We start from the raw sequence: 26,619 nt of genomic DNA, 5'->3' as shown, positions 1-26,619 counted from the left end.
GGGAGTTAGTGAATCGCTTTTTTTTCGGGATAGGTTGAAGTTGCTCCTTGCATTTTACACGATTCTGAGAAAGTGAAGCGCACCAATTGAGCGGCTTTGGGGAAAACCCGGTAGCGACAATCGAAAGGAGAAACTCAGACAGCTACAAGACCTGCTAAAAGTTGCCATTCGAAAGAATGCACTGCTCCGACCAGCTGTGCGAGCTTGCCCTTATTAATTCTTGAAGTGGGGTCTACAGTGTGGTAACGAGAAAGCCGCGAAAATCACCTAAGGTGACGTGTTCGCGCCTTCTGAAAAAGATTGTTGCCAAAACAGCGGAAGATAAACGATGGTTCAGCTCAAAAAGCGCGTGATACATCCACGAAGAGGATCTGCGAGAAATATGTGATAGGATTAGTGACAATAAGACTCAGGCATCTCTAATCGAGTTTTAAAGTCAGCAATGAAGACTATGATTGACCTTTTCGCCACACCTTCGAAGCGTGCCTCCTCGCAAATGACGCGCTAAGATCTGGAGCCTACTGTGGCTTAGGATGCCAAAAATGCATTCAACTCCGTCAACTGGAACCCGATATAGGTATTCCTGGATATCTAACTCTCAGAAAGAACTTTCTGATACGAAACGGAGGTGCTCAGAGGTGGCGGCGAGGAAGATGGGGCGGTAACCCTATCGGCCAAACCAAAACCAAGTGGCCGAGGAGAACCTCCATAGTGGTGGCACCGGGAGACGCTGTAATCACTTTGGTTTGCCGGCCGTGATTCAGTAGCCGAATGCTCCAAAGGCCTAATTAGGGCGATCAGACCCGAGTCTGCATGGGGACTCATCTGAAGTGGCAAATTGGTCACGAAACCTTACCAGGGGTATACTGGTACCATGGGAACCGGGAAAGCCCCTGGACTCACATACTTCGGGTGAACTCCTGTTGTATATGAGGACAGCTCGGTTATTTGCGGTTGACCCCCCTAGTGGGAGTTACGACAGGTGCCTACGTAAAACACCATGGGCTTCACTGATACGAAACGGATGAGTACGTCGTCACATCGGGGGTACGGTCTAGATCCCCTGTGGAATGTAATATATAATAGGATGCTTGTTCTTCTCGTCCCATAAGAGATTACAATTGTCGGCTTTACCGATGACCTAGTTATAGTTGTTACAACAAAGCTCCCCGAGGATATTTAGGTCGAGACCGTGAGAGTGATAAAGACCTGGCTGAAAAGTTTTGGACTAACCCTGGCGGATGAGAAAACGAAAGCGGTCTCAATAACGAACCGTAGAAAAAAAAACATTGTGAAAGTGGAAGTCGGAGGACATTCGGCCATCCCGAACCGAACTGATGATGCCAAACTGAGATTTAGGTAACACTTAGGATATGCATGTTAAAACACAGCTAGTGGCATCGTTATCGTTATTATTCTAACCAGAGTAGTGCCATCAACTGTGCTTTACGCGTTACCGGAGGCGGTTGCAAACTCTCAAAGAAAGAAGCAGATGAATTTGATTTACCGATTGATAGTTCGCATGGAGAGAAGGAATATAAATTGTGCGCTGGGAAAGAGGCTGAGCCCGAAGAATATAGTTGCGGAGATGCTGTGGATTCGTCTGTAATCGTGAAAATACAGAACGATCTGCTAAAGGAGATAAAAAGGAGAAGAAGCATGAGTACCTAAAGGCAAACTTACCCCACGAAATAATACCAAAATGGTGGTCCCATGAGACTAGGCTTGAAAGACGTGGGTGGTTTTTAGTAGGTCAGAATGCTAGTCCCACTCGTTCAAGTTCTGACTTTCGCGCGGCTGAGCTGAAGCGGACGTATTTTTCTAATATTTTCACACGTTCGTATACGAAGAAGGAGTATGTATACGCTTATACCATGAAAAACAATATGGAATTGCGAGCGTACAAGGAGTACATAGGGATCGTCATCGATCCTTACTCCACTTACGACACGAATAGTGATATCTCCGAGATGCCCGTGCAAGTAGTTTCCACCCTCTAGCCAGCATTATACCTGCGTCCTAGGTAGTAACCTTGAGAAAGTTCTCGGTGAAGAGCAAATTGTTAATGACTGATATACGTCGGGACACACTGGGACTCCCGGAGCTGTCGACAATTTCTTGCCGATGTCGATGGGGTTATGTGAGCCTAGCTTTTCCAAGGTGGTAATTCAGGCGTTATCAATCCGCGAATTCCGGGATCAGCTAACCGTAGATCAGGCCTCAGGGAACTGGACTTTGTTCACGAGGGTACACCCGTTCCTGATTTTGCAGCCTGCTCTCTTGCACACGATGCGCTGTTCAATAAAGAATAGAAATGACATAACTGAGGAAATAGTGGATATGGAGAGAGAGTTGGCTGCATTTGCGCACGAAAACGCGAAATGCATGAAATACATGGAGAGCAACAGAAGATGCGCGAAAAGCAGAACAACCGCGCCTCCGCTGAGAGTATCGCAAGGGCTAAACGGATCGCAGATAGCCCGATAGAACTAGGAAAAAAAACAAACAGAGGAAGGGACATATGAAGGAGACGTCACCCAGATACTCTCCAGGTTTCAAAAGAAGAAGGCGAAGAGGGACATGAGGCAACAACACACCGCGTCGGCCTTCTGCTAAAATCAGGACCCCGCAATCCTCAAAAAAATATGTTTAGCTCTGGCCAAACTTTGGTCCAAAGTATGGCCGGATTTACGCTCAATATATTTCGCAGTCATGTCGTGTTCTGCGAATTATATAAAGGAGCGAGTCGCTTCAGTCACGCTGCTCTCAGGGCAGAGGTGAGGCAGCGTCTGATGATTTGTCTCTGCGTCTAGGTAAGAAACCGTAATGCCGTCTTTGCCTTATATTAAGTCGGACATGAATGGTGAAGCACCCAAAGAAACGCTGGGGAGACGAAGGAGAACTAGACCGTCAGCCTTACTTATAAAACCGACGGAAGGCAAGACCTTTGCGGAAGTCCTCAGCGAAATCGGTTATATGCTAGGATCGTTTGGGAAACGAAAGGTCGTGGAGCCCACGGCGAATGAGACCCAAAGGCAACAAATAAAGCTACGTTCTGTGAAGCAGTCAAGCGGCTACTGGAAGAGAAACTTTGGTTGAAGCGATTACCGACCCCGCTTGTGAACGGGACAAAAGCTGAAGAAAAGCTACTGTCGGTCACGCTATTCTCAGGGCAGAAGTTAGGCTGCGTCTGATGAGTTGTCTCTACCCTAGACGAAACCGTCAGTGACCTTTTTCGGAAAACTTGGGTGTTTAACCCAAAAAAGAGAAGTCCGTGGACCAGAAGAGAGGAAGTTGATTCTCAAGTGGGCCGGTCCGTCATCAAGTGGGTGCGGACTCAGCACTCCCAGTATCCTCAACAAAGTTCCAGGTTAGCTTCCTGATGGTGGCCGAATGTTTAGTTGGTAGTTCAACGGCGTACTGTTGAGGAGTCCACCACTCTGTACGTTAACCCAGTCACCTGCCCTACCCAGAAAACTGCCACAATTGAAGCTAAAAAGTAACCAAAAGTCGAGTCGAGTAGTAGGCTACGGAAGCGCAACCAAGATTTGCATACTTTTACGAAAAAAAAAGATTAAAATCTCTTGCAAGACAATATAGAATCTTTGAAGCAATCAATGTCCGTCGATAAGCTCTGAATCTGCTAGCAAGGGAAAGAATGATCCAAATTTAACTCAGAACATTATTCGACAATCGATATCAACAAAAAATTGGCCAGTTGGGACCTCACCCCACTAGATTACAACTTCTATTCCGCGTCAAAGACTATAGACCACTCCAATCCCCGAAACATTGAATTGTTAAAGCATATCCTTATCAGTGCAATGGACAATTTCCCAATAAGCAAGGGCACGTACTGCGATCGACAGGTGGCCACACGATTTCTGGAGGGGCTGAAAGGTAAATGAAGTGTCAAGCGAATCCTTCGACAATTTGTAGCTATCAAGTTACCCAATTCAAAACAATTTTGGTTGATAGTCATTATGACTGTACTAAGTAGTAACTATCTTATACAGTAGGTCTCACTTTGGTAAAAAGATTGTTGAGTGGGGCGCCCCAAAAGTACATAGCGTAAAACAGTTCACAAAAAGTGTTAACCCCCCGAAGATTTTGACGATAATTGAAGTACATAGCACAAAATCTGCAGAAATTGCATGTAGTCATGACTGTGACTTTTTTACTTATCTTGTGGACGGCCCCATGACTAAAAGAGAGTCGTCTTGAAACTAAAGGGTTAATGGCGCTCTCTCCCAATCTATGGCATTCCTCTATTCCACCGATAAGGCGAACACGGAAATATATTCTCAATGGAATTCGGCACTTTATAACCGACTCAAGACCCAAGATCTATCTAGTTCAAATGTCCAAATGATAATGTATTATTCTAGTCAGGAGGCATCAATCATTATCACGCTTGCCCGCTCTTTTCGGCAGGCCGGCTCCTTCCCTATAAATTGAACCACTGCAGCATGTATGTACGAATCATAGCGCCACAAAACGACTTTAAAATAACATACAATCTGACACGACCAAAATGACATAAAGACAATAAATACACTGTGTATCGGGACTATATTGGCCATTATCATCGAAAATGATATCTTAATTATACGGTGTGTGTGGGACCTGTTATCAGTAGATTTTACCGATGGCAATGGCAAAATACCGTGAGAATTGATTTCTTCATATCACATACTTAGTTGAACGTTTCTCGTAGGCCCAACATTTACACTCTCTCCCCTGTCGATATGTCATCCTTTTGTATTTTTTGGTGACGAATCAATTCGCTCTACTCGATTAGAATATTCACAGTTTAATTTAGCCTTTTAATTTCCTTTCCCTGGTTTTCGTTTCGTTACGGTTGATAAGTTATTACGATTCTTCGCGGGTTTGTGCCTTTTATGTATGCTCAAATAAAATTATCTACGTGAAGTGAATATAGTTTTTCCCTTTCGAATGGTCCAACAAACTCACGTTCAAGATACATTTTTATTGTAATACAATGAAATTGGCACCCGGCCCTGTTGTGTCGGGGCGTGAAGGTACGGAAAAAGTAATCACAATCAAGTGAAAATTAGCAAAAAATTAAAGGAAATGCCATTATAAAGTAAATGTCTCTCTTTCATTTACATCGGTGTAAACAGATGGCACTAGCAATGTTCTGACGTCATTGATAGGCTCGGTGGCGCTACTACTGTGCATGGTCTTCGCCATTCTTGGAATTAAATTAAAATGGTTCAAGCATCGTTTGAGTTTCCAACAGATACCAGGCTCCTCGATGAGAGGTGGCAACAGCAGCAGTTTGCAGGTAAAAATATTTTACTGATATCGTTTGTCCTCCCGCCATTGAAACGACAAACAGAAAATGGAGATAAGAACGCCCGCAGGAAACGTGGTCTAGAAAAAGAAAGTAATATACACCGGAATACAATAAAGTAAGATACAATTTATCGCGAAAACGACTATGTCGAAAGCGATTACCAATTTCCAAGGAGAATATTTGCATTTATACGTAAGAGTTTCGGTAATGCATTTTTCTAAAATGCCAATTTACGTTGCCACATAACTATTTATTGCATACCCCATATTGAGGTAAGGCACGATTCTAGAGTACCGTAAAGTTTACTACGATAACGTCACAATTATTGTAACGTTTAATTTACGAGTGCAATTGGTTCCGCTGAAAAGTTCCCGATAAAGATTCAAATATCCACTGCGACAAAGTTAGCTCCATGCACCTGTTCTGGTGCTACTTTTCAATATACAAACATCAATGGCGATACAAGTCGATAAGCGATAATCGATTCTGATAAGCTTTATCAAATTACGGTATAATGATGGATGATTTCCGTACCGTGAACTGGCAGAGGAAATTGTTTTGGTAAAGAATAAATGACGGAGATAGGGTAACTTCAAATAATACGAGTGACGTCTGAATGTGGGCGCACTTGGTGAGGCTCTTGAACTAGGGATGAAAATAAGTCACCAAAAACAAAGCTTTCGGTAACAAATCTACACTAAACTTTGTCCAGTGGATCCCGTGATTTCGACTTATAGATTAACGACCTTAAAATAGAAGAAGAAATGTTAAACCACATTCATTCTGTAGAAAAGATCGTACATACCTCTAACACTTAGGGGGCTGTCAAACAGTAGTAACATTTCGTCCTTGCGCTCGCTGAGGCAAATGCTTTACTTTCCTTTTTTCGAAGTGAATGAATAAAGTCGAAACACAACTTTATTTTCGTCAATTCCTATTCAACTTCTATTTTGACATAGCCTCCTCTGACCCTTCCTCAAATAGTTTATAGCTGGCACTGATTGAAGATTTAAAATACAAAAAAAAAACTTTTCTTCCACTAGAATGGCGAGGTTGTGCCTCTGCAGGGCGTCTTCCGACGAAAAGAGGATGCAGACTCATTTATTGAAATCGAAAGACCTAAAACTCTACCACGTAAGTTCGTACTTCTAACAAATCTTCTTCAATTTCAATAAGCCCCATCGTTCCATTTTCACAGCAATTCGAATTCGTTCAACTGACGTTCATATTCCTGTCCCACATCAGCAATCGCAATTCGCCCATGCATCCTCCAATTCAAAAGCCAACAATCAACCACCAACCCCGCCACCTATGCCAACTTCTTCAACAGCAGTACAACGTACAGAAAATCGATCCCAAAAAAGCAGTCGTTCCCAGTCATCATCACGATCCAAATCATCTGAACGCAGCAAAAAATCAGACGACCAAACTACAAGCAGTGTCAAAAGCAATTCATCACGAAAGAAAAAAGGACATGAAGAATCCAGGTCAAAGACCACTTCAACACCACCAGCACCTCCACAATATTCCGAAGTTAACAAAAAACGTCGGGAGAAAGATAAGGACAAAACTCGTCCAAATACCTCATTTGAACCACGAGCTAAGCCTCGAAATGTCCCGTCAGGACAACACTCAGATCAAACAAGACACTTTGAAAAGCTCAAGGACGATCGAAATGTACCGAAGGGTGAAAAAGGAGGTCGAACAATCGAACGCCGACCAACAGGATTCATTCGCCCCAATGAGGAAGAAATGGAAGCATTAGAAAAACTTTCCAGTATTGAGGATCAACAAACCTTCAATCTACACGGCTTTTCAGATAACGACGAAGACAATCAAGCCATATTCGAAAAGGTAAAAGCCAAGCCTGCTCCTGAGCCACGAAAGCGTCTTTCAAAAGAAGCCACTTCACCAACTCCTCCAACTCCACCTGTGGCGTCAGTTGCATCGAAGCCAAGTGATACTTGGTCAGCAGTCGCTCGACATCGAATTCTTACGGAAGAACTGACCAAGCAACATAGTGCACTTAAACCTGTCGGGTTAGATATGCGTTCTAACGGGATGTCAGAGTTTCGAAATCCTCTGTCGACATCACCATCCGCGGAAGCTAAGCCGCGAACTATGCGTGATATGAAGAAGAATAAGGAGATAATGTCGCATAACGATCGAGTCGTTTTAGGACAAGAACAACGAGACGATACAGAAGCCTGAAAAGATAAGACTAGAGTGTAATTTATGCGTGAATTACCGTAATATTATTTAGATTGTAAGTGCAGACAATGCTTCATTTTATAATAAAGTCATATTAGGACCGATTCGGTTTAAATGTTCCATTACTTTTTAATCGTTCTTTACATAATTTGGATAAGCAGCCAAGTGTGTTAACCAACCATTTAAAAGGATTCCTTGGTGCTCTTTCTTTGCGCCGAAGCAGAGCAGCCAAAAGCTGACAATCCTGCTTCAGCGTATAAGGAACTGAAAAGATGGGGCCAGCCAGAATGAAAAACTATCCCAAAACTTGAAGTGGCGAAGTTACCCGTACAGTTCCCCCGGCTCCTAAGTACAGCTCTACTGAAGTGTCCTGTCTACTTGCGCTTGCAAGCCTCTTTTCTACCTAGACTCAAATATGTAGGGTAAGGCAGAAGTCCTTATGACATTTCAGTCCATCTTATGTTATTATTAAAATTTCGGGTAGTGTGTATCCGGTGGGTTATTACCACACCTCCTCCTCCCATGTGGACACGCGTTGAATAAAACTTTGCGGCTGAAACTGGCATGTGTCTGCACCTTCGAAGGCCAATCGGATGACCCTTCCAAAAGGACGCCGCCGGCTTAACGTCAAAACCATATGGGGGCAAAACTCAAGCGCGGCTCCCACTACCTAACCAAACTTACCGACCACAAGCTACGGTAGACAACGCCTTTGTCCTCCATAGACTGTCCCGGTATAGCTCAACCACTACTGGCGAATTCGGATCCATTTCTTACGATGTCCTTTGTCGCCGGCGTGGCAATGTTTACATTATCCAATAGGATGAAACAGGAATGAAAGCATCGGGCGAAAAAGTAAACCAGGCAACACAAGTAACGCCCACAAAAAAAACTCGCAAGAGGAGAAACCGGGGAAGAGGCATCGCGAACCGGTTGAATCAGTCAACTGGCCACAAATTCCCTAAGAGAAAAAAAAGGCTGAACTCCCAAAAAAGTGGAACAAATAAGGAGAACTACTCAAGTTGCAGGTGAATCTCATGTAGCTGTGATTCCAGGTAGGAGGTGTGTACCCCCCAAAGAGGATATGGAAGCCGGGAGAAAGGTAGCTCCTTGGAAGAAAAGAAATAGGAGGAGGATACGACTGGATGTTATCATCATCTTCAAGCGTGACGAAGAAGTCCAAGAATATAACGGCGAATAAATTCTTGAGTCAAATTGAAAAGTCCTTGGGACAGAAAGCCGAAATCAGGGCTAACAGACCGGAGATCTCTATAATCTGCAAGGACATAGTTGAAAAACATCGATTTGGCCATAATTAGTGAGCCATATCGAAACAACGGGGGTAGCATTTGGATCAAAGGCCAAATAGGCCAAGCAGCGTTAAGTCATCGAGGAAATAATGGAGCACCCGGAGGAAGCGAAAATGAAAGACGTCCACATCTACAGCTAAATGCTCCACCCAGCGCTACAATTGGCGAGTATGAGCAGATGTTTGTCGCTCTGCTTTTGGAAGCAAGAGGACGTTGGTCGACCATAATAGCAGGCGACTTAAATGCGTGGGCTCTTGAGTGGGGTAACCGGACAATTAATGTGAGGGGACGTATTCTCCTTGAAGCATTCGCGGAACTAGACATGGTACTGGCGAATGTTGGGGCTCGTATACTTTCCGAAGAAGGGGCCTGGGGCCTATAGTAGACCTGATATACGTGAGTAGCAAGTAGGGTCGCTTGGTATGTCAGTGAGAACTATACTGACAGCGAGCACCAGGCAATCTGCATGGAAATCAAGGGCGGATCGAGCTCGAAAAAGAGTTCTCGTAGAATGTCGGGTGATATGCTCGTCCGGACAGCGAAAGCTTTTGAGGGGGACACGTTTTCCGCGGCGTTCAAACCCGGCATATTCCTGAATGGTGCGGTTAGAGAAAAAGCCCCCAAATCACCCCATGGAGATTGCTCCCCTGTAGGCAACTATTGGTGGAAATCACAAGTTCGCGAGCAACATGCTTTCGGCAAAGAGGCTTTGCCATAGGCTCAGGGGAATGCCCGGTAGCGATGGTCGGGATGAGGCACAGAGGAAGCAAAAAGAATATTATTACAGCTGTGTGACCATGCTGACATAAGCCCTTGTGGCGAGGCCTGCAGGGTGGTAATGAAAAGGCTGGGGAGATCACCTCAGGTAACCTATCCGCACTTCCTCGAGGAGATTGTTACCACTCTGTTCCCTCACCACGGAAATAGAGGAAGGCGAACGTTTATCCAGCTAAATGAGGGCATAATACCTCCAGTAACTGTGGAGAAACTGCGGGAAATATGGGGTAGGATCGGTGATAACAAGGTCCCAGGTTTGGATGGCATCCCCAACCGAGCTTTGAAACTGACAGTGAAGACCAGACCGGTAGCGTTGAGTCCCGACCTGATATTGAGAACAGGGTGGCTGGGGAGCCTTAGTTTCTCCCCGTATACCAGCTCCACGGAACTTGCAGCAAACTCTTCGTGATAGGCTGCTCGGGGGCCCAGTAGAACGAGTGGCAGCACCTACAACCAAGATGGGTTTTCTTGGGCCATTATAGGGACCTTCAGCGTCCTTTACCACCTTTCAACCATCGCATTGAATTGCGGGTGGTAAGCGGTTGTCCTATGTTATCTGAAGCCGAAGAGTTTGCCCAGTTCTCAGAAAAGGGAAGACTCAAACTCCACTCCCTGGCCGGTGATTATAATTGCCGGCACACCAAAGCGTGGAATCCATTCTCTGCAGAGGGCCTCCGCACATGAAACGGTGCGAGTCTCGCAAAGGGCTAATGATGTCGAGGTGGATTGTGTGAAAACGCTTGATGGACCGAGGGAATACTCCTACCTCTTGCCTCACATGCTTTGTTGTTTTGCACTTTCTTTTTCATCGACGGCCAGAAATACTTCGCAGTGACATCCCATTCGTTATTCGAATGCCTGGGTGCGCCAGATCGTGAACGGTGTGAAATATTTCCTTTCGAAAATTGGCCGGAATATATGGCCTTGGTCCCTTGTCTGAGGTCTCGCAGTATATACATCCAGTTGAGCCGAAGATAGGAAACTCCCTGAATATATATTTAAAGCTGGTCCTCAAGCTCTGAAGAACTGTGCCTTTCTTCTTTGCAATATTTTCGGAGTGCGCGAATGCGATGGTCCGCAACGTCCTCGAAAACAATGGAAAGAGTGTCATTTGCGCAAGAGGTTGCGATCGATATGGAGTTGCACCGATCGTAGGAAAATTGCGAGAGAGACGTCTTCGATGGTATGGCGACGTAATTCGGGCTAACGGGAATTCACTCGCTAAGATTGGTGTGAACATCGAGGTAGATGGTAAGCGACCAAAAGTCCGGCCAAAACAAGGGTGATTTGATATGCTGGATGGGGATTTAAAAGCCAAGTGATTGCATCCAGATCAGGCATTTGATAGAACCAAATAGCGAAACCGATCGTGACGAGCCAACCCGAGCTGAAGAAACAGAAAAAGAATTTAAAGAGGTTATGGGGTCTATTAAGGTTTTGTTCTGGAGGTCCAACAACAGCCCATAGTCACAAAGGAAGTCTGCGTCTAAAATGTGGGTGCTAATGTCCGGCAAAACGAATCATCACGAAAAAGTTCGGCGCAGTCGGAGACTCACATCCACCTGCATGTAGCCGTAAGTGCGGATGGCAGAGGAGTTCGCGGCAGCCAGTCGCAAGTTTTGCGGTATCAACGTGTTTTGGCGGGGTACCGGGGGAACCGACACCTTTGCGCCCGTGTCGACCAGAAAGCAACGCCTGTTCAGAGGGTTGAATATTGTATTGACGACGTGGTACTGCGCTTCGGGTAGCCGTCGCGGAGGCACCCAGCTAGTTTTTTGTTGAATTGAAATTGCATCCGGTGGTACATTTAGTCGCTTGAACTCCGAATTTACATTGAGGCTGATGAGGGTCCCGACGTGCGACTATCCGAACGCCCTAACGCCCTTTTCGGGAACGAGATCTCGACCGTGATTGACCTCCCGAACGCAAAGAACCTAGAATCATCGTAAGTTTGGACACGGCGCCCACAAGTGTCATCACCATTGCTTTTAGGTCTTCCACTTCCTGACGTGTGTCTCTACAGAGTTCCGCGACCACGGGGCGTGCGTACACTTAGTGGATTTTATCGGCCGTGGCGGACAACATCTCCAGCGACCCCGAGTAAGCGCAGGCCAAAGTGGCACGTGTGTTCTCCGGGAGCCGCTGAAAACAAAATAATAATAGTCGTTGGCGCAACAATCCAATTGAATCAGAGCCTTGAAGTGTGCTCATTCACAGCTGAGTCGGCTGGCGCCCAGCGTCAGGTCGTTCATCAAGTTATTCTGCATCGCTATCTCACTCGCTGACAATCGTCGTATGAGCTGTTCTTTCAATCTGACGTAAGAGCTGCCCTTCAAAACATCCGTGACCAATCCAAGGGTCCTGATAACGGCGTGGTTAAAACGCGTGGGACTTGTTGGGACGCCTGCCAGCACAAATTGCGACTCCGGTTGGTGGAACCACGTCGCCAAAAGGGGGACACCCTGACTTACACCGGTGCCACAGGGAGGATCGCGCATCTCGGGGTTTGTCTTCACGAGACTTGTGAAAAACGAGTGAAGGAGAGGCAAAACACCGAGGCGGAAGCCAGCGTCCGAAGCGGAAAAATAAAAGAACAGGATGAACTCACGCCCCGTCGATGCAACAAAACTATCGAAGCCACAGGGAAAACGATTCAGCGTAGACCGGAACGAAGCCTTCTACCTTAAAAGGTTTTCCTCCGACTCCTGCCCTTTTATTGTTTATGCTATCATATAATATAAAATTCGATCTTGGAAAGAAGATCTAAGATTTCATATACATTAACAAAATATTGGAATTAATTTCTTTCATCAATTATAGAGAAAATAAAACTAGAAAAGTACAAAACTAACAGAAGCGATGACGGTACGATTACACGCGTGTTTGTATCTGAAATTACCCTACAGAAAATATGAACGGATAACGTCTGATGTCGCTGCGCCTATTGTATGCGCTTAAGCTTGCTGCTGCTGTTGCACTACTTATTGTTGGGTTTTTTGCTGGGCTTGTTGCTACGCCTGTTGTTGAGCTGCATTCGCTTGGCCTTACTGCCGCTGAAGCTGCTACACAACAATTTGATGAATGATACCAGGCTGTGATTTCAAGTACCTAGTTCAAACTGAAACGGGTGTCGATGCGACTGAAGTTGTTGGAGAAGGTGTAGTTGTCTGCTTCCTTAAACCATTTGATGACCTCTTTTTTTTTGCAATCGGATCCAGCAACACATTGATTTACACATTGCGGTGACGATGAGAGGGTCCAGGTCGAGACGAGGAATGGTGGCTGGCTGCCCTCGGCTAGCCGTTTCCAGAAGTCTCAGTTGTCATTTGGTCGCCAAGTTGCGGACAATACATACGCCGACCCGGGTCCTGTCCCGTATGCGACTGTAGGCACGGGTCGCGATTCAGACCCCAGTTGCCGTTGTTCTGTTGTCGGCAGCGTCTGATGAGTTGCCTCTGCCTTAGACGAAACCGTGAGTCAACCTTCTGTTGTCGTTGTTTCGGCATCAATGGCCGTGTTCGCTGAACCATCGTGCCGTTCCCGCCATTGAGAGCCTAGCACAAACTCACCGTTCCTAGAGCTGCCGTTTGTTCTCACCTTTTTTCACTGCAATTCCTGTATTTCTTAAATCACCTTTCTATTCAAACCAAATTCCGCTGTCACTTGAGAATCCGCTTCATACACACACTTCACTCTATTCTTTGAAACTTTGCACTTCAATCTAGACACAGAAAACTCCAAACTTCTCTCACGGGGTCACCAAATTTGGAAGCCTCTACTCCAGTCTGGTCAAAAATGCAATATTACTTCGGAATGTAGCCAAAAGTAACTTATATAAAAGGACAAAGCGGACAACGGTTGTCTGGAATTTCTCGTTAGTCCTAAAAACCGATTCTGTGAGGAGCAATTTCAAGAGGTCTGCTTGCCTCGTTTCGGCGGCAGTAAAGTGCGTTGGTGGAGGCAAATTCATCACCGACAATGAAGTCCTATTGATTAGCAATCTGTATCTATCTCTGAACCCCCTTGGCAACCGAAGTAAGCAAAAAATAATCTTGAGAATCACTAGCTATACCCAAAATTGCACTTTAGTTCCAAATGGTACAAGATTCCCTGAGGAGCATTTGGTCTGGTCAAATCCGAGAACCAATTTATTCAATCAAAAAAAAAAACAACCCAAACCGCGGCGTTCGGCCACTCCCCTTGAAGAGACTGGAGCAACACGAAATGTTTCCAAGGCTGGCCGGCCCCGGTGCCGTTCTGCTGAGAATATCGCTGCAGTTGCCCAAAATAGCGCAGAGGAGCCCGGAAAATCAACCAGACGATGTGCCACGCAATTGGGCATTAGCCAGCCGTTCCGTACGCAGAATTTTGGTGGAAAACTAGAAGACGTTCCCTTACAAAGTGCAGATAGTGTCTCGACTCTTAGCTACTGACTGCTAAACGCGTCTAACCTACGCAGAAATCATCCTGAATCTCACCGAAGAGGAGGACGATTTTTCATCGAAAATTATCATGAACGATGAGGCCCATTCCCATTTTAACGGTTACGTGAATCATCAAAATAATCGTTTCTGGGATACCGAAAATCCGTGTTTCACCCACGAAGAGCCCTTACACTCGCTCAAAGTTACTGGGGTGTGTGCTGCTGAGTCATCGGATCATTTTCTTTGAGAGCGCCGCGGGCCAAACTACGACTGTGGACGGCGCGTGCTACAGAGCCATGACTACCGATTTTTTTCTTCCTCAATTTTTAATTCATAACTTTCACCTCCAAATTTGCTTGTTAAATAAAATAATGAACGAGGACTTACCTGTGCAGCTTGGCCAACGGATAATGTAAGCAAAGCTTCTGATGAAACTCACAGAATTCTTTGTAAGATCGAAATAGGTAGGTCGGATCTGGTTGATTATGTCGGGTAACTTTCAGGATGTATGTATAATATTTCTCCAAATCGTACCGTTTTTGATAATTAACCACCGTAACCGACTTTAGTCGACCATCTTGTTTCATTCTAAAGAAAGGGAAGGGGAGAAAAAAATATAAGCATGGCATTAGTCATACTAATTCACTTTTGGCAGAGTTGCAATAGATGAAAGACCTCTTAAATTTATGTAAAAAAAATTGATTTCATACTCACGTGTAAGTTCTCGGGATAAAGGTCAATAACTCTCCATTCCCCTCATCACTATTGAATCGCATTTGAGCCAAATTGTGCAGGAAAAAGTTGAATTGTGTAAACCAACTCTTCAGTGAAAATTGGATCATTTTAGCGAATGATGCGGCAGCTTCAGGGTTTGACTGAGACGGGAGTAAAGCTTTCCGTACATAGGTGACTGCATCGGCTGTTACACCCGGTATTCCAGCTGTTGCCATCAAGGCAAGCATATGAAGAAGGAGATCACCATGTTTCCGGACGATATTGAATGCTTTGCAGCACAAATCAACAAAATTATGGAATGCTGTTGATAATTTATCGCCACCGTTTATCACATAGGCCATATCGGAGGTTAATACGAAGGGAGTTCGGTCGCTGTAAGGAAAATATAATTCAGTTTTTTGTTTCAATGAAGGAAGAAAAGCAGAAAATCAACAGGAGCCGAAAACCGTGAAACATACCGTTTAAAATTCCCAAACATTTGTGCATCTCCTAAAAATTTGCCAAAATCAATATGAAACAAATGTCCCGATGTTTTCAGCATTATGTTATCATTATGTCTATCACAAACACCCAAAACGTAAGTAGCTACACTGTAGCCGGCACACGAATCTGTAATTCAATAAATTTAGTACCAGAAAAAAACTTCGATATCACACTTCAGATCTTACAGGTAAAATTATCCACTGCTCGCTTATACTCCAACTGACTCGGATTCTGTCTGGCTAACCACTCAGCAATTGGACGATCTTTAAATGACCCCGTGAGTCCATACTCCACTTGAATTTTCCGCAATGTTTCTGCCTCCGTCACCAACTCAATCATTCCCTTCTTATAGCCAGTTGGGACACAATTGAAAGTGACCATTTTCAAGTCCAATCCCTCAGCAAGCCATAATTTGTCCATTATCCGAACAAGCTGGATAGTCAGCATATCTTGCTGGAGATCGTCACCGCACTGCAGAAGGAGACAAATTATAACGCAATCAAAATAAGGAGTCTAATCAGCTGCTAACCTTGAATATCGCCGGTAAAATACCACGATCTGGACCCAAAAATGAAATTTTCAAGGGGAGTGTATATGAATTGAAAAAACTGGAATTTCTGGAGTTTACGCCATATACTTCTAGTGCAGGATCAAGCGGTAAGGACGTGGGCGATTCTTGCAGAATTTGATTGACCATATCTAAGCCTTGTATGAGGGTTTTTTGACGCATGGATTCTTTGGCACTTTTTACATTTTGTGCGGTGTCCGCGAGATTCTATCGAGAGGGATAATAAATCAGAGGCAACTATTCAATGTTTGTTTGTACAAATAATTATAAAACGCAAATCTCTATTGTGTTCAGATTCTCAACTACTATAATAAAATAATCTTGCACCAAAATCAACATAAAATTCGCTTGAAAATAACTCATAATTACAACCTTACCTTGCACATCATATTCTGCGACAAAAACCTCGACGATAACTTCTCTCCACAAATACCCAACAATCCTCGCAGCATCATTTTATTACGTCGATGATATCTTGCCTGAGTTATCAGACTCTCATCCAAATCCGATGTTAAGCTGTCCATTGAATTTTGTGGTGAATCTCCTGGTAAACTGTGAACCAACAGCCAATACAAATGATGAGCAATTCTCGGTGATTCCAATGATTTACATAACAAAAACTGAGCCATAGGGGATGCATCATACGTATCATGCTTGAGAGCTTGCAATAATTGCGGTAAAAAATCAACAAGTTGATCATTGGGCATTTGTGAAATCCACTTGACAGCCTTTTTTCTCACTTCCATGTCGGGATAGCGTGGCAACAACAACTCCAGGGATTGTAATGGCGTTAGCGGTGTCCAGGAGTTTAGTAAGGAATGTAAATCAATCAAACTTGCATAATCCCAACTATGAGCGGCATGCAATACTTTTGGAAGGGCATGCGGAAAAGCTTGCAAATAATGACGTTTCTCCCATAATACTTCACGTTTTTCCAAGGTCCCGGAGTAGCCTTGTTCTGCTGTGTCAAGCAACTCTTGTTGTAGATTGCAATCAAGACTATTGAAATCGTATCGCGGAGCAGAAGGAGGATTCGGGGGTGGATCAGGAAATACTATGCGACCGCCATAACTTGGCACTTCTATACTTAATACTGGACAAAAATCAGGTTGAGGATGTGAACCCTTTGCAGGAGCGGGCCCCAAAAATTTATCAGTAGTAGGAGGCCACAAAGATAGAAGATACGTTCCGAGGACCATATTACTTTGAAAATCAAACAATTGCACAGCACACCATCCCAATTCGGTTGTAATCTTCTTACGTTCTTGAGTATTATCATTTGACTGTTCGCTGCCTTCAGCCGGTTCTGCCCGACAGCCGTAGAGCACAAAAATCAGCCTTGATTCCCTTGGTAATGTGCATATGGGATTACTTTCAAAGCTGATCCAAGTGTCGAATTTTAATCGTGGAAACAGACCGCCTGTCGTGTCGTTGGAGCATTGTGTGACGAATGGTTGACTTATGTAACGAGTTCCGTGGTAGATTTGTGCACCAAGCATATAGTCGTCGAATTTCCAACTAGGCGGCGGACGATGTAGACAACTTAAGTTCACCATGATGGGTTTTAGGACGCAGGAAATTGGAATTGGAGCTGTAAAAGGAGAAAGTGTCGATTAATTAAATAAAATAATCAAACAGATAATGCAGGAACAGATAATCAGATTACATTGCATACTCACTTGTAGCATAATCAATTGACTTCACGCAAAAATCGACTCTAAACGCGTTCGCATAAGTCTCAATCAACTGTTGTATCGACTCCCGTAGATAATTGCATTTCAATTTAATTTGATCTAAAGTTGATTTGGGTCTTAGCATCACTTCAGCATAATCTCCAGATTCTGAAACAATGTCTGGACTTGATGGTGAATTGTATGAATAAATTACTTGTCCCATATTGCAAATATTCTTCAGATCGTCGACATATTCACAAATTTCAAGGGTGTCAATTGAACCCAGCACAGCACAGATTGCCTTAATTCCTTGAACTACACCCGAACATGAGATAATTGTGTGACTGTTGGAATCAGTTACTGATGACTCTAGTTTATCAATCTCCGTTTCGAGGGTTTCTGGAATGAAAAAAATGTGTATAGCGTTAAAATTGAGAAACAAACCACCTGTGGGGTTCCCCAAGGATCGCCCCTCGGCCCTTTTCTGAGGACAATGATGTACGACGTATATTATAGAGAGAAAGAGTGACTATCGCGGCACAATACATTAAAGAAAATCCAGATTTTGACTCACGAAGCAATTTGGGAAGTCAGATCCTGGTTAGGAGGTGCTGATCTTGCAGAACGTAAAACGGAGGTAGTTCTAATCGCCAAAGGAAGGAAGCAAACAAACGATCAAAGTTAGAATTGGCAAACATAACAAACACTCGCAACCAGCGCTCAAATATCTAGGAGTCATCATTGACAAAAAATTAAACTCCAAACCATATCTTGAAAGTTTAGCAACAAAAACATTCCCAGTTGGACCACTGCTCGCAAAAATGCTACTGAATATAGGCGGTCCAATACAAAGCCGTCGGCTCTTTATCTCCAATTTTCTTTATGCAGCTCCTGTCTGGCAGTCCGAATTAGAACATAAAGCAAATAGGAAAAATATTGTTTAACCATACCGCAGCATTGCGGACATCATGCGCCCGCAGTACATCTGACGAAGCAGCATGTGTAATAGCAGACATGGTCCCCATCGATATCTTGGCCAACGAGATTCAACACCTCTTTCACCCAACATGATACATCATAAGCACTTGGGGTTTGCAGGTTGATCAGATTATTAAAAGACAAGAGAGAGGTATAGGCTGTAATCGGAGACTCACGGGATTTCCAACGAAAAAAAACACAACTTTCAAAGTGAGGAGAAATTCAGACATAAGGACTGTGATGATTTGATGGGTCCATCAGTACGGACAAAGGGTAGTATAGGTCCCAGGGCGAAACATGGATTGGTACCCACGATGGAGCATAAAACCTGGAAACGCCTACTGAACCAACAACTCTACTACCAAACCCTATCTCCACCTCCATGAGCTGACCATAAATCACATCATTCCGCGGAAAAATGTTGGTCTCTTTTGAGTGCTACTCACATTTGATTCGCAAATATTCCAAGTCTCCTGGTTTTCCAGTTGCATAGTGAAATATACCTACGAGGTTGAACGCGAAATTTCTCCTCGAAGAACAGAAGAGAACTGTCGCGAAGATTTGGAAAAAACTATGAAAAGGAAGGATCCTACAAGAAGACGTCAGATTCTTCTTCTTTTTCTTCAGCCTTTCTCACGTTCACAAACAGGGTCGGCTCGTCGTGATCGGTTTCACCATTTGGCTCTATCGAATGGCTTCACAACTTCAGAAAAATTAACTAGCTGGGAACTCCGGCGGCGGCTACCCAGAATGCGGCTCTATGCCGCTTAACAATATTCGATCCTTTGAGTAAGCCCTATTACCTGATCGACGCAGGCGCAGACGTCTCAGTTCTCCCGGTATCGCGGAATCACAAACTGATTCCGCATCAACTCAAACTAACGGCGGCAAATTCTTCAACCATATACACTTACAGCTACAGGCAAGTGGACGTAAGTCTGCGAATTCGTCGGATCTTTTCATGGCGTTTCGTTGGAGCGGATATCAGTAGTCCCATATTAAGCGCAGACTTTCTAGTGGATCTGCAGAATATGCCTCTTATAGATCCCGTAACTTTGCTCAGGTCTTCAGGAAAACTTACCACCTGCTATACTATCATTGTTTAGCTCATTTTTGAGGAGGTAGCCGACCCTCGTATTCGTGCGCCTCTTCAAAAATACAGTAACATAACTATCGAAAATAGTCTCTCTCATCTGCTAAGCAAGATGTACTACACCACATCCGCACTACTGGGTCTCGTATCTTCTCGAAGGTGCATTCATTACCACCCCAGAACCTCCCTGTTCCTAAGAAAGAATTTGACACACTTTTAAAGCAGGGCATTTGCAAACCATCAAACAGCTGCTGGTCTTCTCCACTGCACATGACCCCAAATTCCAACGGCAAATGGAGACAATGGGGCGATTACAAACGGTTCCAGACCGCTATCCTATACCACTCATCCAATGCCGTGCTTTCACCACCTTGGACTTAGCCAAGGCGTACCATCATATTCCTGTAGTGTGTATTTTCGAGTTCAAACGATTCACAGCTTCAGACCATCATCGACTTCTTACAACTTAAAACGGGTAAGGATCTGCGAAAGTTTTTGGGCATGTTAAACTTCTATCGTCGTTTCTTGCTCAAAGCCGCACAACATAAGCGATCCTCAATGCCTACTTGTCTGGACCCAAGACTAAAGATTCACGCGTGATTATGTGGTCTACAGAGGCCGCCCAAGTTTTTGAGCAAAACGAAAGCTGGCTGACGCTACACTCCTGTCATTTCCTCAACCAGATGCGCCCCTAGCCGTATTCATCGATGAATCAAACATCGCTCAGCACAACAGAACTACAACATCTATGATCGTGAGCTATTAGAGACGTACATGGCAATAAAGTACCTCCGATACTCCCTAAAAAGCAGGCCATTAACAGTGTCAACGAACCACAAACCTCTTACCTTTACGTTTCAGCAGAAGCCCGACAAGGCCTCTCCTCGCCAACTCTGGCACCTGAGCTCCATAGGTCAGTTTACTTCGGACATCCAACATCCTTGTGTCCCGCAAGGATAATGTAGTTGCAGATGCTTTCAGAAGTTTTTGGCAATCGTCGAGGCACAGAAGGATGACGCAGTGCTTCAGAACCTCAAGGACAACGCCAAATACAAATTTTGAGAATCTCCCCTTTTTGTCAACCACCGAAATAGTCTGCGAGACCTCTGAAAATGAACCTAGGCCATATATTCCGGTCGCTTTTCGCAAGGAAGTATTCCATCCAGTACATGATCTTGCGCACCGAGGCATTCGGTCAACGAATTGGTTTGTCACTAGTAGATATTTCTGGTCATCAATGAATAAGCATGTTAACTTCTGGGCCAGACAGCGCGTACAGAAAGAGGTGTGTAGGCTCATTTCCTCGGTCTACAAAGCATTTTTACACGATCCACATCGACATTATTGGCCCCTTGCGAGATTGGCATGGCTTCAAGTATTGTCTCACAATCATCGATAGATTCACGCGGTGGCCTGAAGCAATATTTCTGGTCGACAATTTCGTACAATCGTGCACTGACGCCCTTTGTCGTAAATAGATCATATGCTTTGGAGTTCCGGCCGAAGTTATTACTGACCAGGGAATACAGTTCAAGTCTACCCTGTTCTCGGAGTTGGGCAAACTTCTGGGTCGACTGTGTACCACTCGTAATCCAATGGGACGCTGGAACGCTGGCATAGGACACTTAAGGCCGCTATAGTGATACACTATGACTCTTCATAGTCACAAGTCCTGCCTTTCATTTTACTTGGCCTACATACAGCCCATCGTGAAGAGTTTGCCGTCAATTCCGACGAATTGGTGTACGAGGAGAATTTGAGACTCGCTAGCGATCCTGTGTTCGATACCTGGTCGGGCCTTTCCACCATTGGATTTTTGCTCCCGGACACCGTGATAAGATTTAAATCACCGCCGCCATCCCGTCATTCTTCGACGAGGGCGAACACCCCCCAAGGACCTAGATGTCTGCACACAAGTGGTGCTTCGCTTGGATACTTCCTAGAGGCCCTTGCAGCCACCATATGAGGGTTCATATGAACTTCTTTAGCTTAACGTTGGCGGCAGGCCCAAGAACGTCTCCGTGTCCAGGTTAAAGCCTTTTGTCTCCGGAGTTGAGATTTCGGGGAAAAAGGGTGCACGGCGCGTGAGAGTTGATCTCTAAAGTTGGCGGGCCAGGAGTCGAGTTTGTCGCTGAAGCACGGTATCAGCTGGAGGTGGGGTAGCGTGGAAGCACAAGCTTATTAACGAGGATCCATACAGACTCCGCACAGGAATGCTGAAATTTACAACGGAGTGAAACTCACCCGCCTGAGTGGTATGCCCAGAAGGCGATTGCTCCCCAGTAGGCAACCCAACTACTGGTGGAACAACGAAATCGCAAGTTTGCGAGCCGCATGTTTTCGGGCAAGGAGGCTTTGCCAGAGGCTCAGGGGAAAAGGCAAATTTTTGTCCAGCTAAATGACGGCATAATACCGCCTGTAAATGTGGAGGAGCTGCGGGAAATATGTGGTAGGTTCGGTGACAACAAGGCCCCAGGTTTGGATGGCATCCCCAACCGAGCTTTGAAACTGGCAGTGAAGACTAGGCCCGACCTTTTCGCCAACACCTTCGAGGCTTGCCTAAAAGAAGGAATATTCCCTGCTTCCGAAGCCTGGCACGCCACCTGGAAACCCAGCGTCGTATCGTCCTATCTGCCTGTTGGATACAATGGGGAAGATGATGGAGAGAGTCATCTACAACAGACTCCTGCCCATCGTCGAAACCAGCAATGATTTGTCGGAACGCCAGTTTCGTTTCCGACGCGCCCACTCTACGGTGGACGCAATTGGCATGGTAGTAAACCTGGCAAAAGGTGCACTGATTTCTGGCGGCTGCTGTGCCGTGGTGGCGTTGGATGTCAAAAACGCATTCAACTCGGCCAACTGGAATAGAATTAAAGGGGCGTTGGCTGACATAGGTGTCCCCGGATACTTAGCGAATTTGGTGGAAAACTACCTCTCAGAGAGGACTCTCTGGTACGGGACGGATGAGGGCCCCAAAGAGTACATTGTCACAGCCGGGGTACCACAGGGATGGGTACTTGGTCCCCTGTTGTGGAATATCATGTATAATGGGGTGCTTGCTCTTCCCGTTCCAGAGGGGACTACGATTGTCGGCTTTGCTGATGACCTAGCTGTGGTTGTTGCAGCAAAACACCCAGAAGATGTGGAGGTTTACGCAACGGAAACAGTGAAAGCGGTAAAGTCCTGGCTAGAAAAGGCCGGGCTGACCTTGGCGGACGTGAAAACGGAAGCGATCTTGATAACGAAACGCAGAAAAAATAACACTGTAAAAGTGGAGGTCGGTGGACATACGGTCGTATCAAAGCCGTCTATCAAATACCTGGGGGTAATAATTTACACCAAATTGAGTTTTAGGGAGCACCTAGAGTATGCTTGCCAAAAGGCAGCCAGTGCCACCACGGCACTTGCAAAAATGTTGCCAAATATTGGTGGACCGAAACATTGGCGGAGGTTGGTGCTAGCCGGAGTGGTGCGCTCCATCCTGCTCTACTCGTCGCCTGTGTGGGCAGAGGCGCTTGCAAACTCTCAGAGACGGAAGCAGGTGAACTCGGTTTACCGGCGGATGGCTTTGAGGGTTTGCAGTTCTTTTAGAACCACATCAGATGAGGCAGTATTGGTGGTGGCAGGCATGATCCCGGTTGACATTCTGGCCAAAGAAATGAGTGTAGAGTGTGAGAGCGTAAAAATGCGGCAAGGTCAGAGTCGCATGATCTCTGGCAACGCAGATGGGACGAGTCTACGAAAGGTCGTTGGACGCACACGCTCATTCCCAACATTAGGGTATGGCTTGAGCGAAAACATGGGGAGACCAACTACCACATTACCCAATTCCTCACGGGACACGGTGGTTGCTACAGGCAGTATTTGCACCGCTTTGGGTTGGATGATTCTCCGAACTGTCCCAGATGCGATGGCATACCGGAGGATCCAGAGCATGTGATGTTTCACTGCCCACGATTTGCGATGGAGAGAAGGAGCTTAAACCAGGTGCTGGGCAGGAGCGGGACCCTGGAGAGCTTGGTTACTAAGATGCTGGAGTCCGAGGAGAAGTGGCTTGCGGTTAGCTCCGCAATCATCCAAATGCAGGAGGAGTTGCTGAAGGAACAGAGAAGGAGGAAAGCTGGGAAAGCTGCAAATAGGTGAAGGATGAGTGCCTAAGAGCAAACCTACCCCGCGAAGTAATACCTCAATGCTGGGGTGAATCCCACACGCGCCCGCTGTAGTTCCGGCGTTCGGGCGGCGGACGTGTTTTTCTAAGATTTTCCACCTCCGTGTACGTATTTAATGCGTCTACTAAAACCAGCAGCGGTGATCATCTTTTTGTTGGTAAAAGATCCAGGCTTCCAACGGCAAAGAACTTAGTGAACCATATTATGTAATCCAACTAAGCTTTTATATATTCAACTGGTTATTCTTGTATTTTGTACATTCATGAGCTTAGAAAGTCCACATGAATAGTATCCTCGTTACGAAATAATATAATCAAAGTTTACTCAACCCAGTTTGGGAAAATGAGTTTAACTTCTAATGCATAATAAAACACAAAAAAACGTTGCATCTTACCTATCAAAATCATCATGCTATCGAAAGTAATTGTCGACATATGTTCATTCGGTAGAATGTCTTCCGGTTTCAATGCCATATCTCGCGTATCGTCCGCAACCGTCCGAGCTATTGCCATCATATTGGCTTCAGTTTTTGGACACAAACCCAATTGTACGTCCTGCTCCAATTTAATACTATCGTGTACACATTCTAATTGACTTAGTTTAGACGTGGGTGACAACCATTCCACGACTCCAATTGGCTAAATACAAAAGAGAGAGCATACAAGGTTTACAATAATTATGGAGTAGTTAAGATGCAGCTTACCTTGAGCATAAAATCACTAACGTTTCCAATAATTTGCCCTTCTAATTCACAAAAAGCATGCATGGTTACATGTTCGACAGTTGTGCTTACTGAAAAGATAGATTTAGTGAGTTAAACGCATTGAGTTTGGAATTGAAGAAAAAGGCTTAGAGTGGAAAAGATTAAATACCAACTCCGGGAAAGGTATCTGACAAGCACTTACTATCACAGGTAAATTGAACTGGTGCTCCATATCCTGAAATCTGTCCTTGATTTACGATATCATCAGTTCGCTTCAACGCCTCTAACGATGGATGTACCATTAATTTAATACTCGTCTCTAAACTATAACAATTGTCGAATTCGGCTGCAATCACGTGACCAATATTGGTCCTTGTGTCTGTATATTTGTATTGTCGCCGTAAATCACGAACCATTCGATAGAATTCCATTAGTTCAGCATCGTATGTTTTCCGATCTGTCACAGTTTCATATAATTTGGTAGCACCTTTTCGTCGATCCAATACTTGTTTGGTTTGTTCTTGTCGACTGGTGAAACTATTTCTTGGCGGAAGCGGCGGTGGGTGTGATCTGTCTCCAACGTCTTTTGATGTGCTAGGTATTGGCGATAGCGCGGCATTATCAAGTGCTGGAATGTTCCAACCAATTGGTGCTAGTGATAGTTAATGAAAATGGGAAAATTATCGGATAGCTACCATGCAAAATAATAAGGTTTTATTAGAAGTACGTTGGCTCTGGTTGGAAATAAGGAGCAACTGAGTGGGGCTCAAAAGTTCCTCCATTCACTCTACACTACTGTAAATAAGGAGCTTACTTCTTTGTTCCTCTTTTCAAAGAATACTGTCGAAAGCCTTTTCAATACTCCATTTAGGAAGTCTTGATTTAACCAAATATTTACAAACTAATATGAGTTTAATAGCAAAACTAAATTTAAAAAAAAGGCTCCTCCGCGACTAAAATCTACACAACAAAATTATAATTCAGCTTCAGTTCTAAAGTCACTATCGCAAAACAACTTATTCATAGCATCCAAAAAGTTGCTCATACAACTCCACCACAAAACTATATCAACCTAAAAAAATGCACTATAACTTACCGGCTGGACTCATCGGTGTTCGATCAGTTTTGTTGACCGCCTCATACACGGGATCAGAATACTGCGTACCACAACTATACAAATAATCGAACGGATCATACTCGGAATAGTAAGAAGTTGCACAGTCTGATGAGTTGTCACCTGGAATTAATTTAATCAACGGAGACAACATTTAGAAAGCGATGCGAATCAATTTAAATACCACGATTTACATTGAATAAACAAATGGACTGATTGGTTGGAATAGGCGACAAATTTCGCCGGCCAAACGGCAAATCAAGAGAAAGAGAGTGAGCCACAGAGAACGACATTCTATGAATTAAATAAAAATAAATCTGATACTCTAAAAATAGAGTCGTCATTGTAGAATTGTTAGATAGTTTTGCATATTATATTGTCAACATAATTCTAAGTGAATTTTATTGTAGGCAGGAAAGTTTCGGTGAAAGATATTATTTCTGTGGTCATTGATGCTCTTATGTGTGAAGATATTAATGGGGGGAATGTGTCATTTGTGGAATGTAATCGGAGCTGTAATAGGAATTCAATTTATAGAAAAACATTTCCAAACGTGATAAGAAAAGAATTACAGCTACACCGTCATAAAAAGTGAGTATTGTTGCTGTGTAGCACTTGTAGCTTCTCGCAAGATTGATAGAATTCCAACTTATGCGGGACAAACATTAAATGAAAACGGCATTATCATCAACAGCAAACTTATATGGTTGTCATCCACCCCTTAGTGAGGCATAGCACGTCAACCATACACACGCACACAGTCCGCTGAAACGTGCTCCAACTCCTTCCAGGACGTCCCGAGAACCCTACACTCCTCCTCTACTATTCTGCACCAAGTACTCCTGAGACGACTCACCCGCCGGCCAGCTTGGAGAGCGCTCTCCACTGCATGGCGTATCCTGCATTTCTTATGATCACTTTCCATGTGCTACTCTCATAGAGCAACACAGCTCACTAGCAAAAACTGAACCTTGATGTTGAAATAACTGCATTTCTAGGCTTTATACAAGGCAGCGGATATAGCGCTGTTAATACGCCGAGCGACATCTACACTCGTC

At 44.6% G+C, this 26,619-nt stretch overlaps 2 protein-coding genes across 4 annotated transcripts in view; one reads left to right on the top strand and one right to left on the bottom strand.

The window, feature by feature from the left end:
- The window catches only part of LOC119647657 (phosphatidylinositol 4-phosphate 3-kinase C2 domain-containing subunit beta), an 84,449-nt gene that overhangs the window by 14,114 nt on the left and 43,716 nt on the right, over positions 1 to 26,619 (bottom strand). Inside the window, exons 6-16 of one of the 2 annotated variants that reach the window (XM_038048727.1) lie at positions 25,544 to 25,684; positions 24,650 to 25,099; positions 24,448 to 24,536; positions 24,139 to 24,382; positions 17,508 to 17,900; positions 16,206 to 17,419; positions 15,790 to 16,035; positions 15,446 to 15,731; positions 15,236 to 15,386; positions 14,757 to 15,149; positions 14,430 to 14,630 (exon numbers count right to left, since the gene is read on the bottom strand). In XM_038048727.1, coding sequence (XP_037904655.1) covers positions 14,430 to 14,630; positions 14,757 to 15,149; positions 15,236 to 15,386; positions 15,446 to 15,731; positions 15,790 to 16,035; positions 16,206 to 17,419; positions 17,508 to 17,900; positions 24,139 to 24,382; positions 24,448 to 24,536; positions 24,650 to 25,099; positions 25,544 to 25,684 — 3,808 coding nt within the window. The remainder of the gene's footprint in view (positions 1 to 14,429; positions 14,631 to 14,756; positions 15,150 to 15,235; positions 15,387 to 15,445; positions 15,732 to 15,789; positions 16,036 to 16,205; positions 17,420 to 17,507; positions 17,901 to 24,138; positions 24,383 to 24,447; positions 24,537 to 24,649; positions 25,100 to 25,543; positions 25,685 to 26,619) is intronic. The other variant, XM_038048728.1, reaches the window with a different exon arrangement.
- LOC119647658 (protein ENL-like) lies at positions 4,679 to 7,649 on the top strand. 2 transcript variants are annotated; one of them, XM_038048729.1, is made up of 4 exons: positions 4,679 to 5,042; positions 5,145 to 5,308; positions 6,364 to 6,454; positions 6,519 to 7,649. In XM_038048729.1, exons 1-4 carry the CDS (start codon positions 5,003 to 5,005, stop codon positions 7,529 to 7,531), a joined length of 1,308 nt encoding a protein of 435 aa, XP_037904657.1. In that variant the 5' UTR covers positions 4,679 to 5,002; the 3' UTR covers positions 7,532 to 7,649. The 2 variants fall into 2 exon arrangements, with proteins under 2 accessions (XP_037904657.1, XP_037904658.1); XM_038048730.1 differs by having other exon boundaries at positions 5,024 to 5,107; positions 5,178 to 5,308.

The sequence above is a fragment of the Hermetia illucens genome, chromosome 2 (genome assembly GCF_905115235.1).
Source record: "Hermetia illucens chromosome 2, iHerIll2.2.curated.20191125, whole genome shotgun sequence".
Lineage (NCBI taxonomy): Eukaryota > Metazoa > Arthropoda > Insecta > Diptera > Stratiomyidae > Hermetia > Hermetia illucens.
Note: the sequence above shows the minus strand (reverse complement) of the source record. Positions and strands in the feature narration are given on the sequence as shown.